This window comes from Epinephelus lanceolatus, chromosome 9 (assembly GCF_041903045.1).
Source record: "Epinephelus lanceolatus isolate andai-2023 chromosome 9, ASM4190304v1, whole genome shotgun sequence".
NCBI lineage: Eukaryota > Metazoa > Chordata > Actinopteri > Perciformes > Serranidae > Epinephelus > Epinephelus lanceolatus.
Window position 1 is genome coordinate 6,516,294 of NC_135742.1, and position 20,688 is coordinate 6,536,981.

Below are 20,688 nucleotides of genomic sequence, written 5' to 3' on the forward strand. Positions count from 1 at the left end.
ATTATGGCAAGAACCAATCAGCTAACTAAAGAAAAACGAGTGGCCATCATTACTTTAAGAAATGAAGGTCAGTCAGTCCGGAAAATTGCAAAAACTTTAAATGTGTCCCCAAGTGGAGTCGCAAAAACCATCAAGCGCTACAACGAAACTGGCACACATGAGGACCAACCCAGGAAAGGAAGACCAAGAGTCACCTCTGCTTCTGAGGATAAGTTCATCCGAGTCACCAGCCTCAGAAATGGCAAGTTAACAGCAGCTCAGATCAGAGACCAGATGAATGCCACACAGAGTTCTAGCAGCAGACCCATCTCTAGAACAACTGTTAAGAGGAGACTGCGCCAATCAGGCCTTCATGGTCAAATAGCTGCTAGGAAACCATTGCTAAGGAGAGGCAACAAGCAGAAGAGATTTGTTTGGGCCAAGAAACACAAGGAATGGACATTAGACCAGTGGAAATCTGTGCTTTGGTCTGATGAGTCCAAATTTGAGATCTTTGGTTCCGACCGCCGTGTCTTTGTGAGACGCAGAAAAGGTGAACGGATGGATTCCACATGCCTGGTTCCCACTGTGAAGCATGGAGGAGGAGGTGTGATGGTGTGGGGGTGTTTTGCTGGTGACACTGTTGGGGATTTATTCAAAATTGAAGGCACACTGAACCAGCATGGCTACCACAGCATCCTGCAGCGACATGCCATCCCATCCGGTTTGCGTTTAGTTGGACGATCATTTATTTTTCAACAGGACAATGACCCCAAACACACCTCCAGGCTGTGTAAGGGCTATTTGACCAAGAAGGAGAGTGATGGAGTGCTGCGGCAGATGACCTGGCCTCCACAGTCACCGGACCTGAACCCAATCCAGATGGTTTGGGGTGAGCTGGACCGCAGAGTGAAGGCAAAGGGGCCAACAAGTGCTAAACACCTCTGGGAACTCCTTCAAGACTGTTGGAAAACCATTTCAGGTGACTACCTCTTGAAGCTCATGGAGAGAATGCCAAGAGTGTGCAAAGCAGTAATCAGAGCAAAGGGTGGCTATTTTGAAGAAACTAGAATATAAAACATGTTTTCAGTTATTTCACCTTTTTTTGTTAAGTACATAACTCCACATGTGTTCATTCATAGTTTTGATGCCTTCAGTGATACTCTACAATGTAAATAGTCATGAAAATAAAGAAAACGCATTGAATGAGAAGGTGTGTCCAAACTTTTGGCCTGTACTGTATGTAACACCAGAGGCCAATGCTTTTGTAAGCCTCAGTTATGTTTCCTGCACGGACATGAGCTGACACAGGATCGTGACAAGGACGCCCAGGTCTTCAATATCTTAATGTGGTTTCTCTGTAAAGCAAACCTATATTGTCCCAGCAAATGACTCATTTCACTATTGAGATTTGATTCATTCGATCTGTTAACATTTGGAAAGCCCAGAAGAGCCGCATGATTAAATCCTTTTTTCCCCCATTCAAGTTAGCAGAGGGCTAAACCGGAAGTTAGTCGCTTGACTGCCTGAAGTCTCTATTGCACTTGCTCTATGAGCCCAAAGATGCAGGTGATCTGGGTAATTTCATACCACTGAAGTCAAGCTTTTTTTAGCTTCCTGCGCCACTGAGTAATTGACCTTTCACTAAGCCCCGCCCCTTTGTGATAGTCCAACAATCAGTCGCAGTAAGCATGGAGCCCACACTGTAACTAACTGCACTGCCTGAAGAAATATTATCATATTTTTGGAAACAGTGATTCCAGAGAGAAGCAGACAGAGCGGTCTACAGTCTGTGTTTGAAGGATATATCCAGGATGTCAAACTGACTCAGCAGCAACAACAGGTTAAAAAGACAAAGATAGTTAGAAGCTAAAGCCGAACTATAGGCTACAGATCACAGTGTAAAAGTGAACCACCACATCACTGCTGATCGCCACACAAGACAATGAATATAAAGGGAATCTTTGCTGATACTGACCCAGCTGTGTGGCATCACAGTGTGTGCAGATGAACAGTGTTTGGCTTCAGCCCCTGTGCTGCTGCCAGCAGGGATCTCCGTGGGAAAACAAACAACGTTCATCCACGCACACTGCGATGACACACAGCTGGTTGAATATGAGCAAAGTTTTCCTGCTTCCCTTCACTGGTTCCTGTACAGCAGGGTCGCTCTTTGTTTCACTGTTATAATCATTAAAAAGCAAAAGCAGCATGTGTATACATTCAGTAGGCTATATCTTCAGTAGCTAGCTAGCTAACCCTACACTTTTCAGGGTTTGATTTTGGTTTTGGAACAGGGAAGAAACATAAATCTTTTTCCAACCTCTCCAGGTAACGAGTATCATTAATACACAACGTGCCCCAGGCACAACATTTAGCTCCAAATCCACAAAACCAGCCTGAAAATGAAGGAAATCGGAAACGATGGAGCACAGGGCAGCTGTGATGTTGTCGGACCCTGGTCTGAGCTGGCCCAATGCTACGTTATTATTGGCGCTCTGCCCCCGCCTCTGAAACTCCCAACGGACATTCGTAACATCAACTCTCTCTCCACTTTAAAATCCCGCCTCAAAACTCACCTCTTTCAACAAGCCTATTCAGTTTGACTCCCGTCCGTCTAGCCACACACATCCATTGTTTACAGTTTTATTCACTGTAAACTTGTTTTGCTGGTTATTTATTTGTTGTATGTTATTTCAATTGATTATTAATTTGTTTATTTTATGTTACCTTATTCCTTATCTTGTTGACTTTTCATCTGCTGTCATTTTCTCTATCTTTGCCTGTAAGGTGACCTTGAGTGTCACGAAAGGTGCCTCTTAAAAAAATGAATTAATATTGACAAACCAAAGCCAGAATAGTGAAGGGTCTTCGTTGGGGCAGTACTGCTGAATCTCTGTTTAAAAAGGACTACAGAGAGAGAACGAGAGAGAAAGGAAAAGAGACAGACACAAGGAGAGAGTAAGTGGAAGCCCGTCAAAAATCTTGAGCGCATTTCAGAGAGAGACAAGCACACCGGGAGTGCAGAGCGTGAAGGGCATCCTATAAAAGAAGAAGACAGCATGGAGGTAGAAAGACACAGCTACAAACACAAATACTACTGTTTTATCATCTGAGGGAGGGAAGCAGGAGGTGAGAGCGAGGCAGAGAGGGACGGCATGAAAGAGAGAAAGGGGTGACGTCAGGTTTATGGGAGGCCAGCTGCCAGGAGAGTCCTTTGTTTCACTGTCTCAGACACCAGAGGAAAGGAATACAAATCCATTAAACCCAGTCACTCCTGCACCCACAAACACAGAAAACACACACAAACATGACTGTGAGGCCCCCCCCCCCCACTGAACGGTAGGTCATTCTTCTTCCTGTTAGTGTGTGTGATATCAAACAGTTATGCAGCAGTGTAATGAAACTGTTGCCTGACTATCAGAATGACACAGGAGCAGGTTGGGAGTTCGGCAGCACTCATAAAAAGGCAGCCCCTCATTAATTTAAATGAGGCCGCTGCGTTGGCACAACATGTAGGTCTAGAAAAAAAACACAGCAAGCCAAAAATGTGCGCTTTAATTCTACGGTTTGTACTGAGAAACATTAAGGACGACAAAATGACCAGCTGCACTTTGAATTTGTGGTTTCAGCTGCAAATATCTGCACGTAAGTTTAGTATATTATGAAAGCTTTTGGATTTGTTGTTCTAAAAATTTGGTGTTTGCTGTATTTTGGTGGAATTTAGGGCAGCTGCAAGTGGATTTTGTTTGGAATACAAAGCACACTGGGTAGCTGCATACCTTACCGTAAAACTCCAAATAGTAGCCCAGGCTATTATTTGTTTAAAATAATTCAACTCAACAGGCCTATATTTGGGACAGGTCTTTAACTCCTTTTACACAAAACTGTTGCTCAACAAAGATGGAAAATGCAATCAGTATGCATATAACTTCTAATCTAACTCCGACAGACAACGCTTAAGAGAGGATGACAGCACCCGGCATACTAACAGAACACCACTTTATCCTGTTAAAACAATATTTATAACTTGAAATAATTTTCAGGAAAGATCCCTTTTAATGTTTTGATTGGTGGACCCTTAGAGACTATAGGAATTAGGGATGCGCACGATTAGACGTCGAAACGATTAAACGTCCGCCCCCTCGCTAGTCGGCAATGGAAATATTAGTCGGTAAAACCTATTAGTGTTTTATTCATGCACAAGGCCGCTTAACTGTCATGCAGCCGCCCGCCACTAGTGGGGGCTACAGAGCCATCAGACAGCAGTCCCCGGTAATGCTCGAGTTCGCTGGAGTTTTAAATTGGAGAGATGTCCTCTTGCAAAACCAGCGCGGTTTGGCAAAAATTTAATTATAATTTACATGTTGTTTTATTAACTTTAAAGTGAATTGCAATCATTTCTGTCAGATAATCTGCAAGGTTCAATGTGCCCCACATTTCAGAGGCAATTTATTTATTTTAGATGTTATTTTAGTGGTTAACTTTTGACTGAGTTGCCGTCATGTTCACATTCATACCGCACGGCGCAAAGTGTCTCGTACTTCAGCAGCATTTAAAATCCAACATGGTTGTTGAAGATTGTGGTTAAAGGCTTCAAAGGGCTCTTAATTCACACAATAATTTTTGGGACAATGTTTCAAATACTTAACAATAAGTTGTGCTAAATTTTCACTGTTTTGTCAGTGTTTTCCCTTTTTATAGACTCATTGACTAGTCATAATTAAAAATTTTGTTAAGTCGACAGGGAAATTAGTCACCAAGAACATCCCTACATTATACATCCAAAGAACTTCTATAAAATTGACTGCTAGGCAACCAGACCAAGTGTGTGATTGAGACAGGCGTGTTTTTGTCAAAATGTGTAGCTACAGCGGGCTGGTAAAAGGGACTGGGTGTTTATTCGAGACTAGACTTTTAATTGAAGTTTTAGGGTATATCATCTGTGATATATGGCAGCAGCAGCCTAGATGGTTTAAAAACGGAGGTTAACAACTAAGCAGTTCAGATACTCAAGTTCTGCACTGTGAAAATGGAAAAAAAGAGCTGTGTGTTTATGTGTATGTTTGTTTTGGTTTTAATCAAGTAAATGTGTGAGAGTCGCTGAAATAAAAGCTGGGAAGTTGTTCATTCTTGTGTTGTGTGCCTTATTTTATCGCTACTGTCAAGGTTATTTAAAGATAGGCACTTAAAGCCTCGAAAATCTCCAGTAAACACTTCCCCAGTTCAACTAAAACAAAATAAAAGTAAAAATGTGGCATCTCTACTACCATTAAATAGAACACAGTCAATCTGGCTTTACTTAAAAGTGACGGGATCCTCCAACCACATGAAATGCACAAGAATGTCTTTTGAAAAGGCTGACTGGACAATAAAGCTGAACTTCTTACAGACAAGAAATTTAATTTCAGTGACACACAAGTGGTTAAATCCTGAAGTGTTTGCTGTGGGCACCGGGGAGACCACTTGAGACAAATGTAAGCTAAAGCAAAAAGAGAAGTTGGTTTTATTCCCTGACAGCAGAGGGTTTGTATTCTGCATGTGCACAGCCTGAATGTGTATATTTTTGATTTGCACACAGTAAGCAGCGGCACTTTAATGTCCCCCCTTGAGGCAGTTATCCTTCAACTTCTCTGCGTTCACACTGCAGAGAACACTGTTTTGAGCACAATGCAGCAAAAACAAACAACTGTACTATCTCACCTTCCTCTCAAGCTTCCAAATGTTCTCATAAGGGTGAGGTAAATGTGTACGTAGCAGTGCTTGCGTAAACCTTTATTGAAAGACTTCTACAGTTGTGTGTATGTTCTGACAAAAATAGGGAGTGCAGAGTGGATTTAAGTGGTCTGCAGAAGGAGAGAGGAAGCGTTTGGCTCGACAACAACGACAGGGAATATCTGATGTGCAGCGGAGCAGGAAAAGCAGCCAGCCGGCCAGCTGACAGTGATGCTCCCCTCAAGACCTCCAGAGGAATGCAGGCCGAAAAGTTCAAAAGATGTCTGCTGGCCAGAGTGCAACAGCACACGCACAACGCAAGACAAGACCTTAATGTCTAACCTGGAGCCCAAGAAGCCACAGTGTTAAGATTCTGAATCATGCTGAGTCATGTTGCATGGAATCATAATGATACCATTTTTTTTTAATTATTATTATTACTAATTATTAATTATTATTATTGCTGTTCACAGTCTGTTAACAGCTGGGAGCCACTCTGTCGCTACAATAACATTTGAAATAACAAAAGTGAGACATGGAGGATGAAGACAGAGATACTGGAGATGCAGCAGAAGAACATGTGCCTAACAGAGGAGCCATGTCTACTGTTTAGATGTTTTTTGGTTTTGAAAAAATCCCATGTAACGTTAGTTTGTCGAGCCACTGATGTTGCCGATGCTGGTTGACAACTTACTCCACTTGCTCGGTAGAAAACGTGTTGGAATACCAAGAATGTATGCTATTAAGGTGGTCGGATTCAACCAACATCAACAACCAGTAGCAACAGTGAAACAGGGAAGCCAAAGGGTCAGACATTGCTTAGGGTGCTTTCACACCTGCCCTGTTTGGTTTGGTTCAATCAAACTCAAGTTTGTTTGCCCCCTCAGTGCGGTTTGTTTGGGCAGGTGTGAACACAGCAATTACACTCAGGTGCGCACCAAAACAACTGGACTGAGACCTTCTTGAAGAGGTGGTCTCAGTCTGGTTACAAACGAACTCTGGTGCGGATCGTTTGTGGTGAGAAGGTGTTCCGACCTGGATGTGAAGCAACTGCAGTCACATGACACATTGTTTGGGTTAAACATGAGCATGTTACAGTCCTGGAGGATTATTAATGTGCACCTCCTCCTGTACTGCCTTAATATGCACATTCAGCACATCCAATGCATCAAAACATTGTTTTCTAGTTGGAGCCGCGCCTCGTTTTCAAACTGTATGCTTTGACTAAAATGAACAATGACAGCAATATAGTCCACGATGAGCAGCGCTAAAATCAACCTGCGTAGTTGTCCCTCCATTGTGACATTAGAAAGTGTCACATTTATCTTGCAAGTGTACTCTTCTTCAACGTTTGCTTTACTTCCTGGATTTTTCCCACATGGAAATTCTGACCAATCAAGAGCAGCTTTCTCGCACAAGGCATTTTATCTGGTCCGCTTGTAAATGCTGCCGTGAGAACACGAACTAACTCTCGGCAATTATACAACTTTGGAACAACGTTAGTGTCTGATTCGGACCAAAGCAAGACAACTCTAGGTCTGAAAGCAGCCTTAGAGAGGCATTTACTTGAGGAACTGCATGTACGCAACACATGCAAGGACACAGTGGATGTGACGTATGCCTTGTCCATGAGAAAATTCTTCATAACATATTGTGAATTTAACCTGTGCAATGGAACATTGGAGGAATATCTCTTTAAATACTTAAATACTCTGTTTAAGGTCAGTTCATAGTGTTCTACTTACAACAATCTTCAAATATTTTGTTTTGCTGTTGGTGCATCTTTTTATTTTCAAGTTCTATTTATACTACGCTGCAGTGTGCACATTAAAAAAAGTTTACACCCTGCAACTGTTTCATGCATTCTGATTCCTAAATATATTATAAACGTTTTAATATTTTATGCACTCCCAAGAAAAGATTGAGCAACTATAAACCTATACGAAGGCCCAATCATGCCCAAAAAAAGAAAAGAAAATACTGTGAAAACTGCCATAGTACTAAAATATACCAAGATACAGATTTTCAGTCATACCACCGAGCACTAACCAGGCAGAAGACCAGCTTCAATTCCTTCATTCAGTGCCGTGAAGCACATCTAACATAAGACAGTGTTTGGGGAGAATAAGCTGGGATTGGTCAGTTGGGGACTTTTACATGTACTCAAGAGCCTGTTTCTCTCTGCTCTTACAGGGACTGATGCTATTTTCTGCTGAGAGATCAAAGAGGGGAGATGCAAATGGGTCAGAGAGACAGAATGCTGAGAAGTCTCTTGTTTTTACAAGTTGTTCCCTCCGATTTAATCTTGCATCTACACTCACACACACGAGGGCAATCCTTATAAACACACAAAAATAACCAAGGACCCAAACAGAACAACACATGTATTGTGACAACACTGAGCACAAAAGCAACATGGTGACACAGTGAGTGTGGTGCAACTCTACCAACCTGTCCAGAGGAGGCCAGCAGGTTAATGGTGGTCAGAAGCATCCAGCCACGACTCGCCTCCTCGCTCTGATTCACCTCCAGGAACTGGACTATGGCTCGACTGGCTGCCTCTGGAGGAGCAAACACACACAGACACACACACATGAACATAAAGTTAACTAGATGGAAAGTGACAGCTCATTGTGGCAGGCAGATGGGCTGCTGGAACAATGATCAGTTATGCAACGAATAAATCATCTTTGTAGATGTGACATGTGTCTTGTCTACAACCCACTTCTGCTGGGAACAAAAAAAACTGTACATATCAAGATGTTATTAGCAGCACGTCGAAATGTGGTGTTCCAGATTTTATCCTGTCTGAAAATTGTATCCTCTTGCTTTATACACAGAAAAGGAACCAATCGTTTGCAGATCCAATCTTCCAATCTTCAATTATGCACACAAGTCTGGTGAAACTGATTACATATTTTAAGATAATAATGTGGAAAAAAAGGTGGCAGATGTTACATGTAGCTGCTGCAGCTGGTGGACACTGAAACCATTATATAAACCTATTGCACCTAGCAAGGCTGGCTAAGGCCCTGATCACACAGGAAGAGTTCCGCTAGTTGCAACCACCCCGTCATGCCTTACACTAACTGTAATAAATCTCCCCCACAGTCATTAGTATCTAGTTCCTGACATGTTGAGGCAGAGGGTACTTGCTGTAGCTCTGGTTGAGGGTGAGAGGCTGTCAGCAAACAGTTTGTTGGGCACAGGGAAACAGAGATCTGTGTGGGTACATGAGACCCTAAAAAGAGGGTGGATCATGGGGAGTACCACCAGTTGGTCCAGGAGCTTCTCCTCCATGATGGACGTATCCAGGCATATTTTAGGATGACTCGGGCAGTTTGACAACTGTCTTTTTGTTGGGCCAAATAATTCTGGGTATCCAGCAACTGCTACCACCACTTTCCCCTCCATTGTTTACCAACTTTAAACTTGTTGTCATGACCACCACAGAAGACCCGCCTCTCAAATCATCTATTTAGACAATGGGCAAAAAGATGACGAAAAAAGAGATTACATGGGGCTACAAGTATTTTCAGCTCCAGGAGTCCGGAGCGCTCCGGCAAAAACGTCAGGCGCCCAGAGTGCAGAAAGGCAAAGCGCATCGCAACGCAAAAAAAAAACACAAGCAAAAAGCTTCATTGTCATTAACAATAATTACAAAATGCCACCTTCAGCTGCTAAAACGCTTTCTGTGTGATCAGGGCCTAATACTTCCGTGCTTGCTAGCTAAGTTAGCTAACTTCTTATACAAACTGCAAACTAAAATATGCTTCTAAAGACATTTTAGGTGAGAAATAGGCATACAGTAACAGAATCTTTGTTTATATTTGATCAGTACTGCCTACATTTACCATTTGATCTGAGCTTTGTTTGAGTTTGAGAGAGGGACGACTCTCCCCCTCTCAATCCACTTCTGTACTCTTTGTGTCTGTGGTGGGGGGCATACGAAAATGCAAAAGTACAATCTGTAGTTTGAGCAACAGCCCTAGAGGCAGCAAAAGTTTGCATCATCCGACAGATTTGAGCAGAGAGATGAGCAGGGAGATTTGGGTGCTGACTGGATGAAGGGAAGTTTACCACAGTTCCATTTCCACATACTACCCAAATTGTTATGATACAAAGCTGGTTGAAAATCGTCAAAGTGTCCTTTTAACCAGTGATTCAGAACCACAACAGTTACTACGATAAACTATTTGTTGTGATATAAGTGAAAACTGTAACGTACTAACATGTTCACTAAAGATAGCCAGCAAATAAGTGTTAATTTCACTGACAAAAACTGATGAAAATTTTTCGTCAGTGACTTTTTTCTGACAAAAACGAGACGATGACCAGCTAGAAATCGTTCTTGATAATAAAACCTAAAACAAATTTTATTTTCATTGATGAGATGAGACTTGACGAAATGGTGGACGATTGGACGTTGCAAGTCAAGAGCGGCCCTGCTTGGAATTATGCTACATGAGCGACAGGCTGTCAAACTCCAGTAAATAGTCTGCGCCAAGGAAAACTAATAAGCCTTCTCGTCTCAAGACTAAGACTAAATCTAAAATAGCTGTCAAAATTAACACTGCAGCAAATGTTAGCAAGTGAGCGTAGCCAGGCTAAACTGTCAGCAACTAATACTATGTTTAAGATGTTCCAATCTATCTGGTTTGACACCTTCATTGCCAGCCACAAAGGATCTGGATGACTGATGTGGCGGCCAGTAGCTCCCATGAACGTCACTGCATTTTAGTTTTAATTTGTAGTCTGTTTGCCTTTGTTACTGGAACATGTTTAGCCTATGACAGAGATACAGTCATTAACATCGGAGAAAGAAGTGCAGGTGGCCTTGAGATGATCACTGGCCCAACCAACTTCCAACCACCCAGCCGGACCAAGTGCCAACGCCAACAGGGAGTAGGACTCTGTTAGGACGACGTGCTCGGATGCTTGGTGCTCAAACATAGTCAAAGTTGACGAACAATCCTGATGGACAATGTTTCCCTGATGTCAAATTTTTAATGACAAGATGGCAGCCATTCTGGAGTTTGTGCTGCTGCTGTTGACGTCCCTCCTGATGCAAATAAAAAAATGCATTACAGGGATGCTCTTCTGTTTTTGTTTAGTTTCTCTTGTGTGGCATAAAGGGACTACAGCTGCATTTCACTGTGTAACCCTGTGTTGTACAATGATAATAAATGAACCTTGAGACATGGAAACTACTATTCCTGAGAACAACACCAGGGCTGAGTCCAAAATCACTCCCTCATTCACTTATTTACTGCTCCATTTACAGCAGCTAGACACTAGTTTATCCTACAGTGAGAAGTTAATAGAGATTTTGGACACTTATGAATCATCGCCTTTTTTTAACCATCACTGACAGGCTGCACAACTATGAAAGGCAATGACCAGCGTGGAGGGCGGCAGAAGAGGATGACTGATTTTAGTGTTGCATTGTATCGCACATATTCTGTCAGCTGTTAATGAAGGAATAAACAGCCTTTGAAAGTGTCTGCTTAAAAACCAACACATGAAAGGAGCTAAAGTCTGGTGCTCACTGATGTTCTGTATTTGATTTCAAGCAAATCAAAATCACTTGTTTTGATGATGACAGAGCACTGCAGAATCAGTTGGGAGCATGAGTCAACCACTGACTCAGCCTTCAAAGGCCTGGTGACCAGCTGGAGGAGTGTGTTTTAAGACTCTGTGTTGCAAAATCAGAGCTGCTCACTGCTTGAAAACATCACATGTTCAGAGAGAGATGAGAAAGAGATATAATAGAGGAGAAATCAGAGACGGGAAGCTGGAGACTTACAACCCTGCCTGTGTGTGTGTGTGTGTGTGTGTGTGTGTGTGAGTGTGTGTGTGTGCGTGCGAGTGTGTGTGCATCTGTCAGTCTGTTTAATGTCTCTCCTGTGGGGAAGCCACAGTCAAAGCTCCCACTACTGTCAGAGCTTTGAGGAGGTGCTGCTCACCTGTAGTCGAGACTAACCTTTCAAGTCAGATCAAACACGTGTTGCTCCTTTGTGCTAAAACATCTACTGAGTTAGAAACAGTTAACAGCTAATTTCAAATGTGAAATTGGACATTTACACTCACTGGCCACTTTATTAGGTACACCTTACTAGTACCAGGTTGGACCACTTTTGCCTTCAGAGCTGCCTTAATTCTTGGTGTCATAGATTCAACAAGGTGCTGGAAACATTCCTCAGAGATTTTGGTCCATATTGACATGATGACATCACACAGTTGCTGCAGATTTGTTGGCTGCACATCCGTGATGAGAATCTCCCGTTCCACCACATCCCAAAGGTGCTCTATTGGACTGAGATCTGGTGACTGTGGAGGCCATTGGAGTACAGTGAACTCATTGTCATGTTTGAGATGATTTGAGCTTTGTGACATGGTGCGTTATCCTGCTGGAAGTAGCCATCAGAAGATGGGTACACTGTGGTCATAAAGGGATGGACACGGTCAGCAACAATACTCAGGTAGGCTGTGGTGTTTAAACCATGCTCAGTTGGTAGGATGGATCCATGATGCCAAATTCTGACCCTACCATCTGAATGTGGCAGCAGAAATCCAGACTCATCAGACCAGGCAACGTTTTTCCAATCTTCTATTGTCCAGTTTTGGTGAGAAAACCTGTGTGAATTGTAGCCTCAGTTTCCTGTTGTTAGCTGACAGGAGTGGCACCTGGTGTGGTCTTCTGCTGCTGTAGCCCATCTGCTTCAAGATTGGACAAGGTGTTGTTGCTTCAGAGATGGTCTTCTGCACACCTTGGTTGGAACCAGTGCTTATTTGACTTCCTGTTGCCTTTCTATCATCTTGAACCAGTCTGGCCATTCTCCTCTGATCTGATTTTCTCCCTTTGGGACCATCCTCTGTAAACCCTAGAGATGGTTGTGTGTGAAAATCCCAGTAGATCAGCAGTTTCTAGCACCAACAAACATGTCACGTTCAAAGTCACTTAAATCACCTTTCTTCATCATTGTGATGCTCAGTTTGAACTTCAGCAGGTCGTCTTCACCGTGTCTAAATGACTAAATGTATTGAGTTGCTGGCATGTGATTGGCTGATTAGCTATTTGCATTAACAAGCAGTGGAACAGGTGTACCTAATAAAGTGGCCAGTGAGTGTATGTCAGTTGTGTGTTATAAGACACTGTACGAATGGATGAAAAATGCCTGTCAATCTATGTTGTGCCCATAAACCTTCTGAGCATCATATAGCAAATCTTTCCTGCAGCTTCAAAGCAAACTATAACTGATAACAATCATAGCATTATGATTTTGACTATACAATCCCCCAAACTGGAGATAATGGAAAGATTAAAGGAGGAAAAAAAATCCCATCCAACATCTATGTCTTTATCAGTAAAGCAAAACACAGAACAAACACACCCACAGAGGGGGAAGGGAACGAGTAGATCATCACTGTGACAAGAAGCAAACCAGTTATGGGAAATAACCTCAGCCGATGCCAAGGAAATGATAAATTGTTGTTTCCAAGTACCTCCTACTGCACCTTTATTGTCATAAATCTATGTGTCAGAGGGCTCACCTGTGGATTTATTAGACGCTCTCCGTCTGATCTCAGTCACCATGAGCCGTGAGACCTGGGTGGTGAACTGCAGCAGGTCGGAGAACTTCTCCGTCATGGTGCTGGGTGGAGCATTCCCAAACACCTAAAACAGACAGAGCAGCCTTGGTTAAATCTAAGACAAATCTAATTTTAAAAATCAAAGACAAAGACACAGTAATATATATTACATGAAAACCAAAAGGAAGAAATGTTAATGCCTTTATACCAAGGATTAAATCTGTTTTTTACATTACGATATCACAGTGACATTGACCTTTGACCTGCAGAATAAAATGTAATCACTTAAAATGTCGTCATGCCATTTTTTTGTCATTAGCGTATGAATTCTTGAGTTATGGGCAAAGGCATGTTGTGAGAGGTCACAGTGCTCCTTGACCTTTGACCACCAAATCAGTTCATTGTTGAGTCCAAGTGGACGTTTGCGCCAAATTTGGGGCAACTCCCTCAAGGTGCTCTTGAGATATTGCGTTAATGGGAATGAGACAGACAACATCACAGCGATATTGACCTTTGACCGCCAAATTCTAATCAGTTTATTGATGAGTAGACGTTTGTGCCAAATTTAAAGAAATTCCAAGGCGTTTCTGAGATATCATTTTCAAAAGGAAGGGACAGACAGACAACCTGAAAACAGGATGCCTCTGGCCAAAGCCATCGCCGGCGTGGAGGCATAATAAAATTCGGCAGTCCAACACAATTACAGCTGTAATCACATGAAGCAGGGACACACAGGAACCATCCAGGTGGAGGCACACTGGCTCACATCTCCCTGGGTTTTTCCTGCCATGTCCTAATTCTACAGCCACAGATCAAACTGCAGCCGGAGCCTTTGGGGGAGCAGGTCAAAGATAAACTACACTCGATTCAGCAACGACTCATCATGCATTTATTTATCCAGCAAATCTGACATGAAAGTAGGCCTAGAGCCTGGCGTCCCGTTGCATGGGGAGTACTCTACTTTTGAATTCTGACATGAATTATGCCACCAGTGAGTGAATAGCAGCCAGCACTGGGGTAATTAGCCGACAAGTCAAGAGACCCTCAGTGCAGCACTCCAGTTTGATGAGAACACTCAACAGGGCTGTTTGCAGCGGCAGCTACAAAACAAAGAGGCACACAGCTCTGTCAGTGCAACATAAAGACAGACTGTAAATATAAAAATAATTTCACTGAGTACTGCGTTCTCTGCTTTGTTATATAAACACAGACGTAAACATTTTAATATATTAATCTGTGCCTATTAAAAGCTCCCTTGTATGACTTTCCGCTCAGTCTCTCTGCGTCAAAGCACTGCATATATTATACTCATTTAATTATTTATTTATTCATGCATTTTGTACTTGGGTAATCTGTCATTTGTCCAATTTATTTGCATTTACAGTCCATACAGCTGATTGCCCATGATCAATTAGTCAATGAATAGAGACTTCATTAAGAAGTAATTTATTGGACATAAATGACAATTATTAACAGATTTCTCCAATTAAAATGCTTCTCTTTAAACAGAAACACACACAACCACACACACACACACACACAGACACACGTGTGTGTGTGTGTGTATATATATCAGCTTCGGAGGAGTGAGGTGGTCTTTTTACCACCAGAATTTTAGAATTTGGTGGTAAAGGTCAAGGTCACAGTGATCTCATCCACCTCATCACGTGAACGCACTATCTCAAGAATGCCTTGAGAGGGTTTCCTCAAATTTGGCACAAACGTCCATTCGGACTCAACAATGAACTGATTAGAATTTAATGGTAAAGTTCAAGGTCACTGTGGTCTTGTCTGTCTCATTCACATGAACGCAATCTCTCAAGAACGCCTTGAGGGAGTTTCCTCAAATTTGGCACAGAAATGTTCAAATCTGGTTTATCATCTGTACATGCAAGAACACTGAATAACATTCACAGGGTGTCTACAGGTATCAGGCAGTAAAATTTAATTCTTTTTAAGACCCTTTCAGGACACCTTTTAACTGATTTTTGGACAAATCATGTTTTACTTATTTAAGCATCGCAGGTAGGCATTGCAGGCAAGTAGTATATATGTGATCTTGTGCAGAGGGAGGTGTTATGTAAATTTGATCTACATCCTGCCAACAGGTAAGTAAGTGCAAGTATAAAGTATTACCGTTTTTTTAATTTGTAACATTGAAATTTGGACTTTTACGTAGAAAAGCTTCACTCATTTTCACAAAAAGAAATTAAAAGATGTATAAATTAAATTAGACTTGGACCTCACAACTTCAAATTTAAGACATTTTAAGCCTTTTTAGGGACTTGTAGACTCATTGTTTTAAAACTACAACTGAAACACTTTGTCTTTCAGCACAGGCCAGTTTAATATGTGTTAGTGTAGTCTGCTAACTTCAAATCTAAAATCTTGATTTACATTTTTTCGCAGAAATTATATTCTGTAAATCTTGAAATTGCCAAGGTACTAGCATTTCTTGCCTTAGTTTATGTATGCTGTCAACTATTGACAAGGTGTCTCAGATGTTTGTCTTTTCAAACTTTTTTTGATGCAGCCTCAAGTATTAAGATGTTGCAAATTGTGAGCTTGAAGCCTGACAAATGTCTGTGATCAAAACATTGTTTGTTCAATTAAACTTAGTGTTGACAGTGTGTGGGAGCTGACTACGATTGCATGACTTCATCCTCCTACACACCTGTCTACCAAATGTGCATTAGACAATATTCGCACTGTCAAATATTTTTGGAGATCGGGCTGATTCCCAGCATGCTGGTACGTCATTAAGAAGAAGTCAACCTGCATAGGTGTGCCTGCATTGTGACATTAGAAAGTGTCACGTTTATCTTACAAGTGTACTCTTCTTCAACGTTTGGTTTACTTGGATTCTTCCCGCATGGAAATTCTGACCAATCAAGAGCAGCTTTCTCTCACGAGGCATTTGATCTGGTCCGCTTGTAAATGCTGCTGTGAGAACACGAACCAACTCTAGGCAATTATACAACTTTGGAACAAAATTATTCCCTGATTCAGACCAACTCTAGGGCTGAAAGCAGCCTTAAAAGTGCTTGTTTTTGCCACTGACAGGCTCAGGTTATTAATCTAAGTGTCTGACAACATTTTGGAAAGAATTCCTACTGAGATAGACCTGTTTGTTAAAGAGTAAGATCCTTTTTGTTTAACCAGATAAAGCCCGGAAATCACCATTGTCAAACCCACCAGAGTGTACAGAGCAAGCATATTGTCACATCTAACTGGGTGAATTAAGGGTTTATTTCAAACAAACCAGAGTTGGCGATTACTGAAACCGTTAAAAGACAAACCAAGACCGCTTTATTTAGTTTTACTTTGTCTCCGTCTACCTTGAATGAAGTGTGTTCTAGTGTTTTATGATGATACAATTACTGTTTATTGAAATGGAGTCTGGTGAGTAAGGCAATAGTGATTTCGGGGCTGTTTCTGGTTTAATATAAAGCATCTTACTCTTTAACAAAATGTCTGTCTCTGTAGGGATTCTATCTATAATGTTGTAGGGCACTTACAGTAATAACTGTGTCTGACAAGTGGCAGAAACAAGCACTTTTAGCGGACGTACATTGAGGGTGCGCCAACTTGTCTGTAACATGAGTCCAACAGCGTGCCTGACAACAGTTCATCTGTCTTTAAATCTACAAACACCAGGTTTGAATGTCAGCTTCATACATCACAAAACCCAAATGACTGTTTTTTTTTTAATCTGTCAACTTAGAGTCCTTCTGAGAATTGATATTGTTCTTGTAGAGCAGAACTGTAATTGAGACAGTCAACATTCATCTAGCTGTATTTGGAGCGCCTCCAGCTCTCCCTCCACCCCTCGCTGTGACTTACCCTGTTAAATACGGGAAGCATCATGTAGAGCTTCTCCTCCTGCTCCTTCTGGGTCATGTGGCGAGGAGGGTGGCACAGTTCGGAGAAGAGGCGTCGCAGGTGCATCAGGCCCAGCGCGTTGTCCTGGGGGCTGCACTCCTCCTGCCTTGGCCGCCCCATGATCCTCTTCACCATGTTCATCTTTAGCGGCTTTGTCAGGGCAAAGGCAGCCCTGCGGATGGGAGAGAGGAGGTTTAAGACATGTCTTAAGGCAACTCAGTACAATATAGTATCAAACCTTGATACTTTTACGGTACAACAAAAGGGCAACAGTATGATCGGCTTATTAAACACATGTTGGGCAAGCAGAACATTTGACATCTTGGAGCCATTCTACACACCCGCTTTGTTTTCCACAGCCATGTAGCTCATTGTGCTAGTGCTACAAGTGAGCTCACGAAATCCTCGAAAGCTGAGGACATCGTTGAAAAAAAAAAAGCTAACATCAAGTCAATTATATCATCCATCATTAAGATGGTTTGCAAAACATATTGTCAGTCAGTACCAACCAAGACAGGAAACTCAACAAACTGACAGTTACAGTTGTAACTACAGTTCTTTGAATCCTGATTGGCCACCAGCTCCATTACCTGAAAAATCAGCATCCCAGTGACCACACCATTATTTTAATGTGTTACAAGACAAGCTAACTTGTATTGTATTACTAAGGCAGAGAAAGTTATATATTCAATATATTATTTCATCACAAAATATATTCCAAACCAAGTCATGTTTGCACAGTTAATGTTCATATAATTCTATTTTACATATTAATATGTTCATTTTTTGCCATATCATCCAGCCCGAATATCTAGTATATAAAGTGCTCAATATCCTCGATTTAAATCATAATTTTGGCAATTTTAGACAGTACATTTTTCAGGTTAAGCTTTGAGAAGTTTGGCTTCTTTTGGGAGATAAACAAAGGGGTGTTGCAGAAAAATTACACAACTCTCAAATTTCAGAATTGTTCTAAAATCTGCACCAAAACTTAGGTATCATTGCAGGATTTTAATTGTAAAAATTATTAAATCTAAGAATTTAATTTTAAATTAGATACCCTTCCATACTGTAATGTTGGGAAAATTTGTTTTGTGAGCAATGTGTACATTGACTGTGCTGTAAAAAAGCTGGGAAAGTGACATAATAACAAAAAAAAAACATAGCAAGTTACCAACAAAAACACAAAAACTAAATTTCCTATAAAGCTTACTGCCTCATCAGCCAGCTAATAAAGCCAAATAAGTGTTCATGTTAACAGATCTGACACATCATAACCTACAGCTCGCTCTGCGTTGGAGTACAGACGAGGTCCAGTTCAGGTTACTTTGTTTCTTTAGGCAATGTACTTTGATATGTATTAATTTTATGTCTCTTTCTTTATAGTATGGTGGATATATATTTAGCCATTATTTCCACACATCAAACTCTCTCCAGACTATCTTTAAGATGGTTGCTAGGAGATTTCCCAGAACTGCAAAGCCCACACAGTGCACAGATAAAGATAAACATCCACTGATAAAAAACAGGATCAACAGCCAGAAACAGTGCAACAAAGCTGCTCATCAATCTCAAATACAACCACACTGATACACTGTACCTTGCTCAAGGGCACACTGACAGTTTTCCACACATGATAGAGTATAATATTCTGGGGATGCTTGACATTATAGAAAGGAAAAAAAAAATGTTTTGCTAAATGAGATATGTAAAAACCTCTCAGACTCTTTCCTCTGCTCTTGTTCTTGCATCTTAATGACATCACATTGGCGCTAAGCTTTGGACTCTTTCATACTGTAGAGGTTGACATTTAGCAGCTGTAAGCTTGTCCTACTTTGGAAACCATAATTTGCTCCTGAGCATCAGACTGCCTCCTCTGTAAATGTCTGCACTGTACAGGACATTTGCTCAAACAATAGGATTTCCTTTACAGCTAAACATCAGGTATACAGCACAGTTCTTCCAACCAAATTTACATCCCTGATGTGTTTATAAACTCGGGGCCCTACGCTGAGGTGACAGGCAGCTAAAAAGCATGTTTAGTTCCAGTCCTAACAGGAAGTCAGCCAGGAACATGGATTGTGACAGAGACATGACAGTGGACCATGTCGTCCCCTCACTTAAGGAAACAGGCTCTGCCCTTTAGTTTCAATAACAAATCCTATAAAGACGCAACAATCAGGTTTTCTCATGCCAATTTTAATTACAATATCGCAAATAACAGCAAATAAAGTAAGCTAACTGACACCTTCAGCTCGAGCCAGCTTAAAACTAGGGTTGTAACGATCCATCGATCTGGATAGACATATCGATTAAATGATCAACTATGCTACATCATCGATGCAAAATGAAAACATCAATATATATCCTCATCTTTAGCATATGCTTTTATTTTGAAAGTCTGTTGCACTGTCAAACAGCAGCAGGCAGATGGAAAGCAGGCAAGAAATGTACGATAAGGATAACGTTATTTACGCGAGAATTAATCTGCAGTGAGAGAACATACGGGTCAATAGACGAAGCACATGCCGTACGTAGACAATGCTGTTACGAGATAAAACACGTCATATCTGCATGGACGAGCATCTCACTCCGCTAACTTCTCACTACAGCAACATTAGCTGCTCTGTTTCGACGATGTCTGGCTATTAAAACGTGCACGCGGGCTGAAATTCAACCATGTTGGTTTGTCAGGAGATTCAGTGACAGTGAAAAATAACGTTACATGTAATTTGTTAAGCTAGGAGTTTAGGAAACAAAGGCCGCTAGCCGTTCATGCAGAGTAAATATGCTAAAGCTAATAATGGGTCACTAGCAAAAAACAATTGTATTGTCTCAGTGCTGTTTTATGTGTGTAAATGGGCAAATAATATCGTCTCATATCAATTGCAGGCCCCCGAATCAAATTGAAGTTGTATCTTGACAGCAAATATCGTATCATTGTCCAAAGAATCAATACAATATCGTATCGTGATGAAACTGGGGACTTACACCCTATTAAGACCACTGTCACATGCCTCTACTGTACCATCAATTTCTACAATATAATAGAAAAGCCCCAAACTAAAAGCTAAGGGATATCAAGAAAATCAAATATCACTATATATTTTACCAAACACTAGTGGGTAAAGGCAAATGATAGAGCAGCTACAACAGTCTCGTAAGCTCAGAGAATTACATCAGACACAGATGCTTCACATTTAGTGCCACGCATTCACTGACACCTGCCTGCATGACCACATGTTCTCCAACACAGGTCAGCATCATGCCCCACTCCACAATCTCTGCCCAGGGGCACTTCATAAGCAGCTACTGTGGACTGAAGATAGTATTTTTTCATTCACTCTCTTCCTCCATTTGTGTCTGAAGTCTGAGCAAATCTGGATTCAAACCAGCCACCCTCAGGGCAGGAGCCCCTCTGAGCAGGCTAATTTACTCCTGGCAAGCTCCTCCGTCTGTTGGCTGTACAGAAATTTGATCCTACAAGTGCTGGAGATATTATGGTATCTTTAAAGTAGACTG

The 20,688-nt window shown here is 41.5% G+C and overlaps 1 protein-coding gene across 9 annotated transcripts in view; it reads right to left on the reverse strand.

The window, feature by feature from the left end:
• wdfy3 (WD repeat and FYVE domain containing 3) overlaps positions 1–20,688 on the reverse strand; it is a 162,962-nt gene that overhangs the window by 110,762 nt on the left and 31,512 nt on the right. For all 9 annotated transcript variants that reach the window (XM_078170469.1, XM_033620534.2, XM_078170471.1 and 6 more), the window contains exons 2-4: positions 17,128–17,338; positions 13,246–13,369; positions 8,143–8,252 (exon numbers count right to left, since the gene is read on the reverse strand). In XM_078170469.1, coding sequence (XP_078026595.1) covers positions 8,143–8,252; positions 13,246–13,369; positions 17,128–17,307 — 414 coding nt within the window. In that variant the 5' untranslated portion in view covers positions 17,308–17,338. The remainder of the gene's footprint in view (positions 1–8,142; positions 8,253–13,245; positions 13,370–17,127; positions 17,339–20,688) is intronic.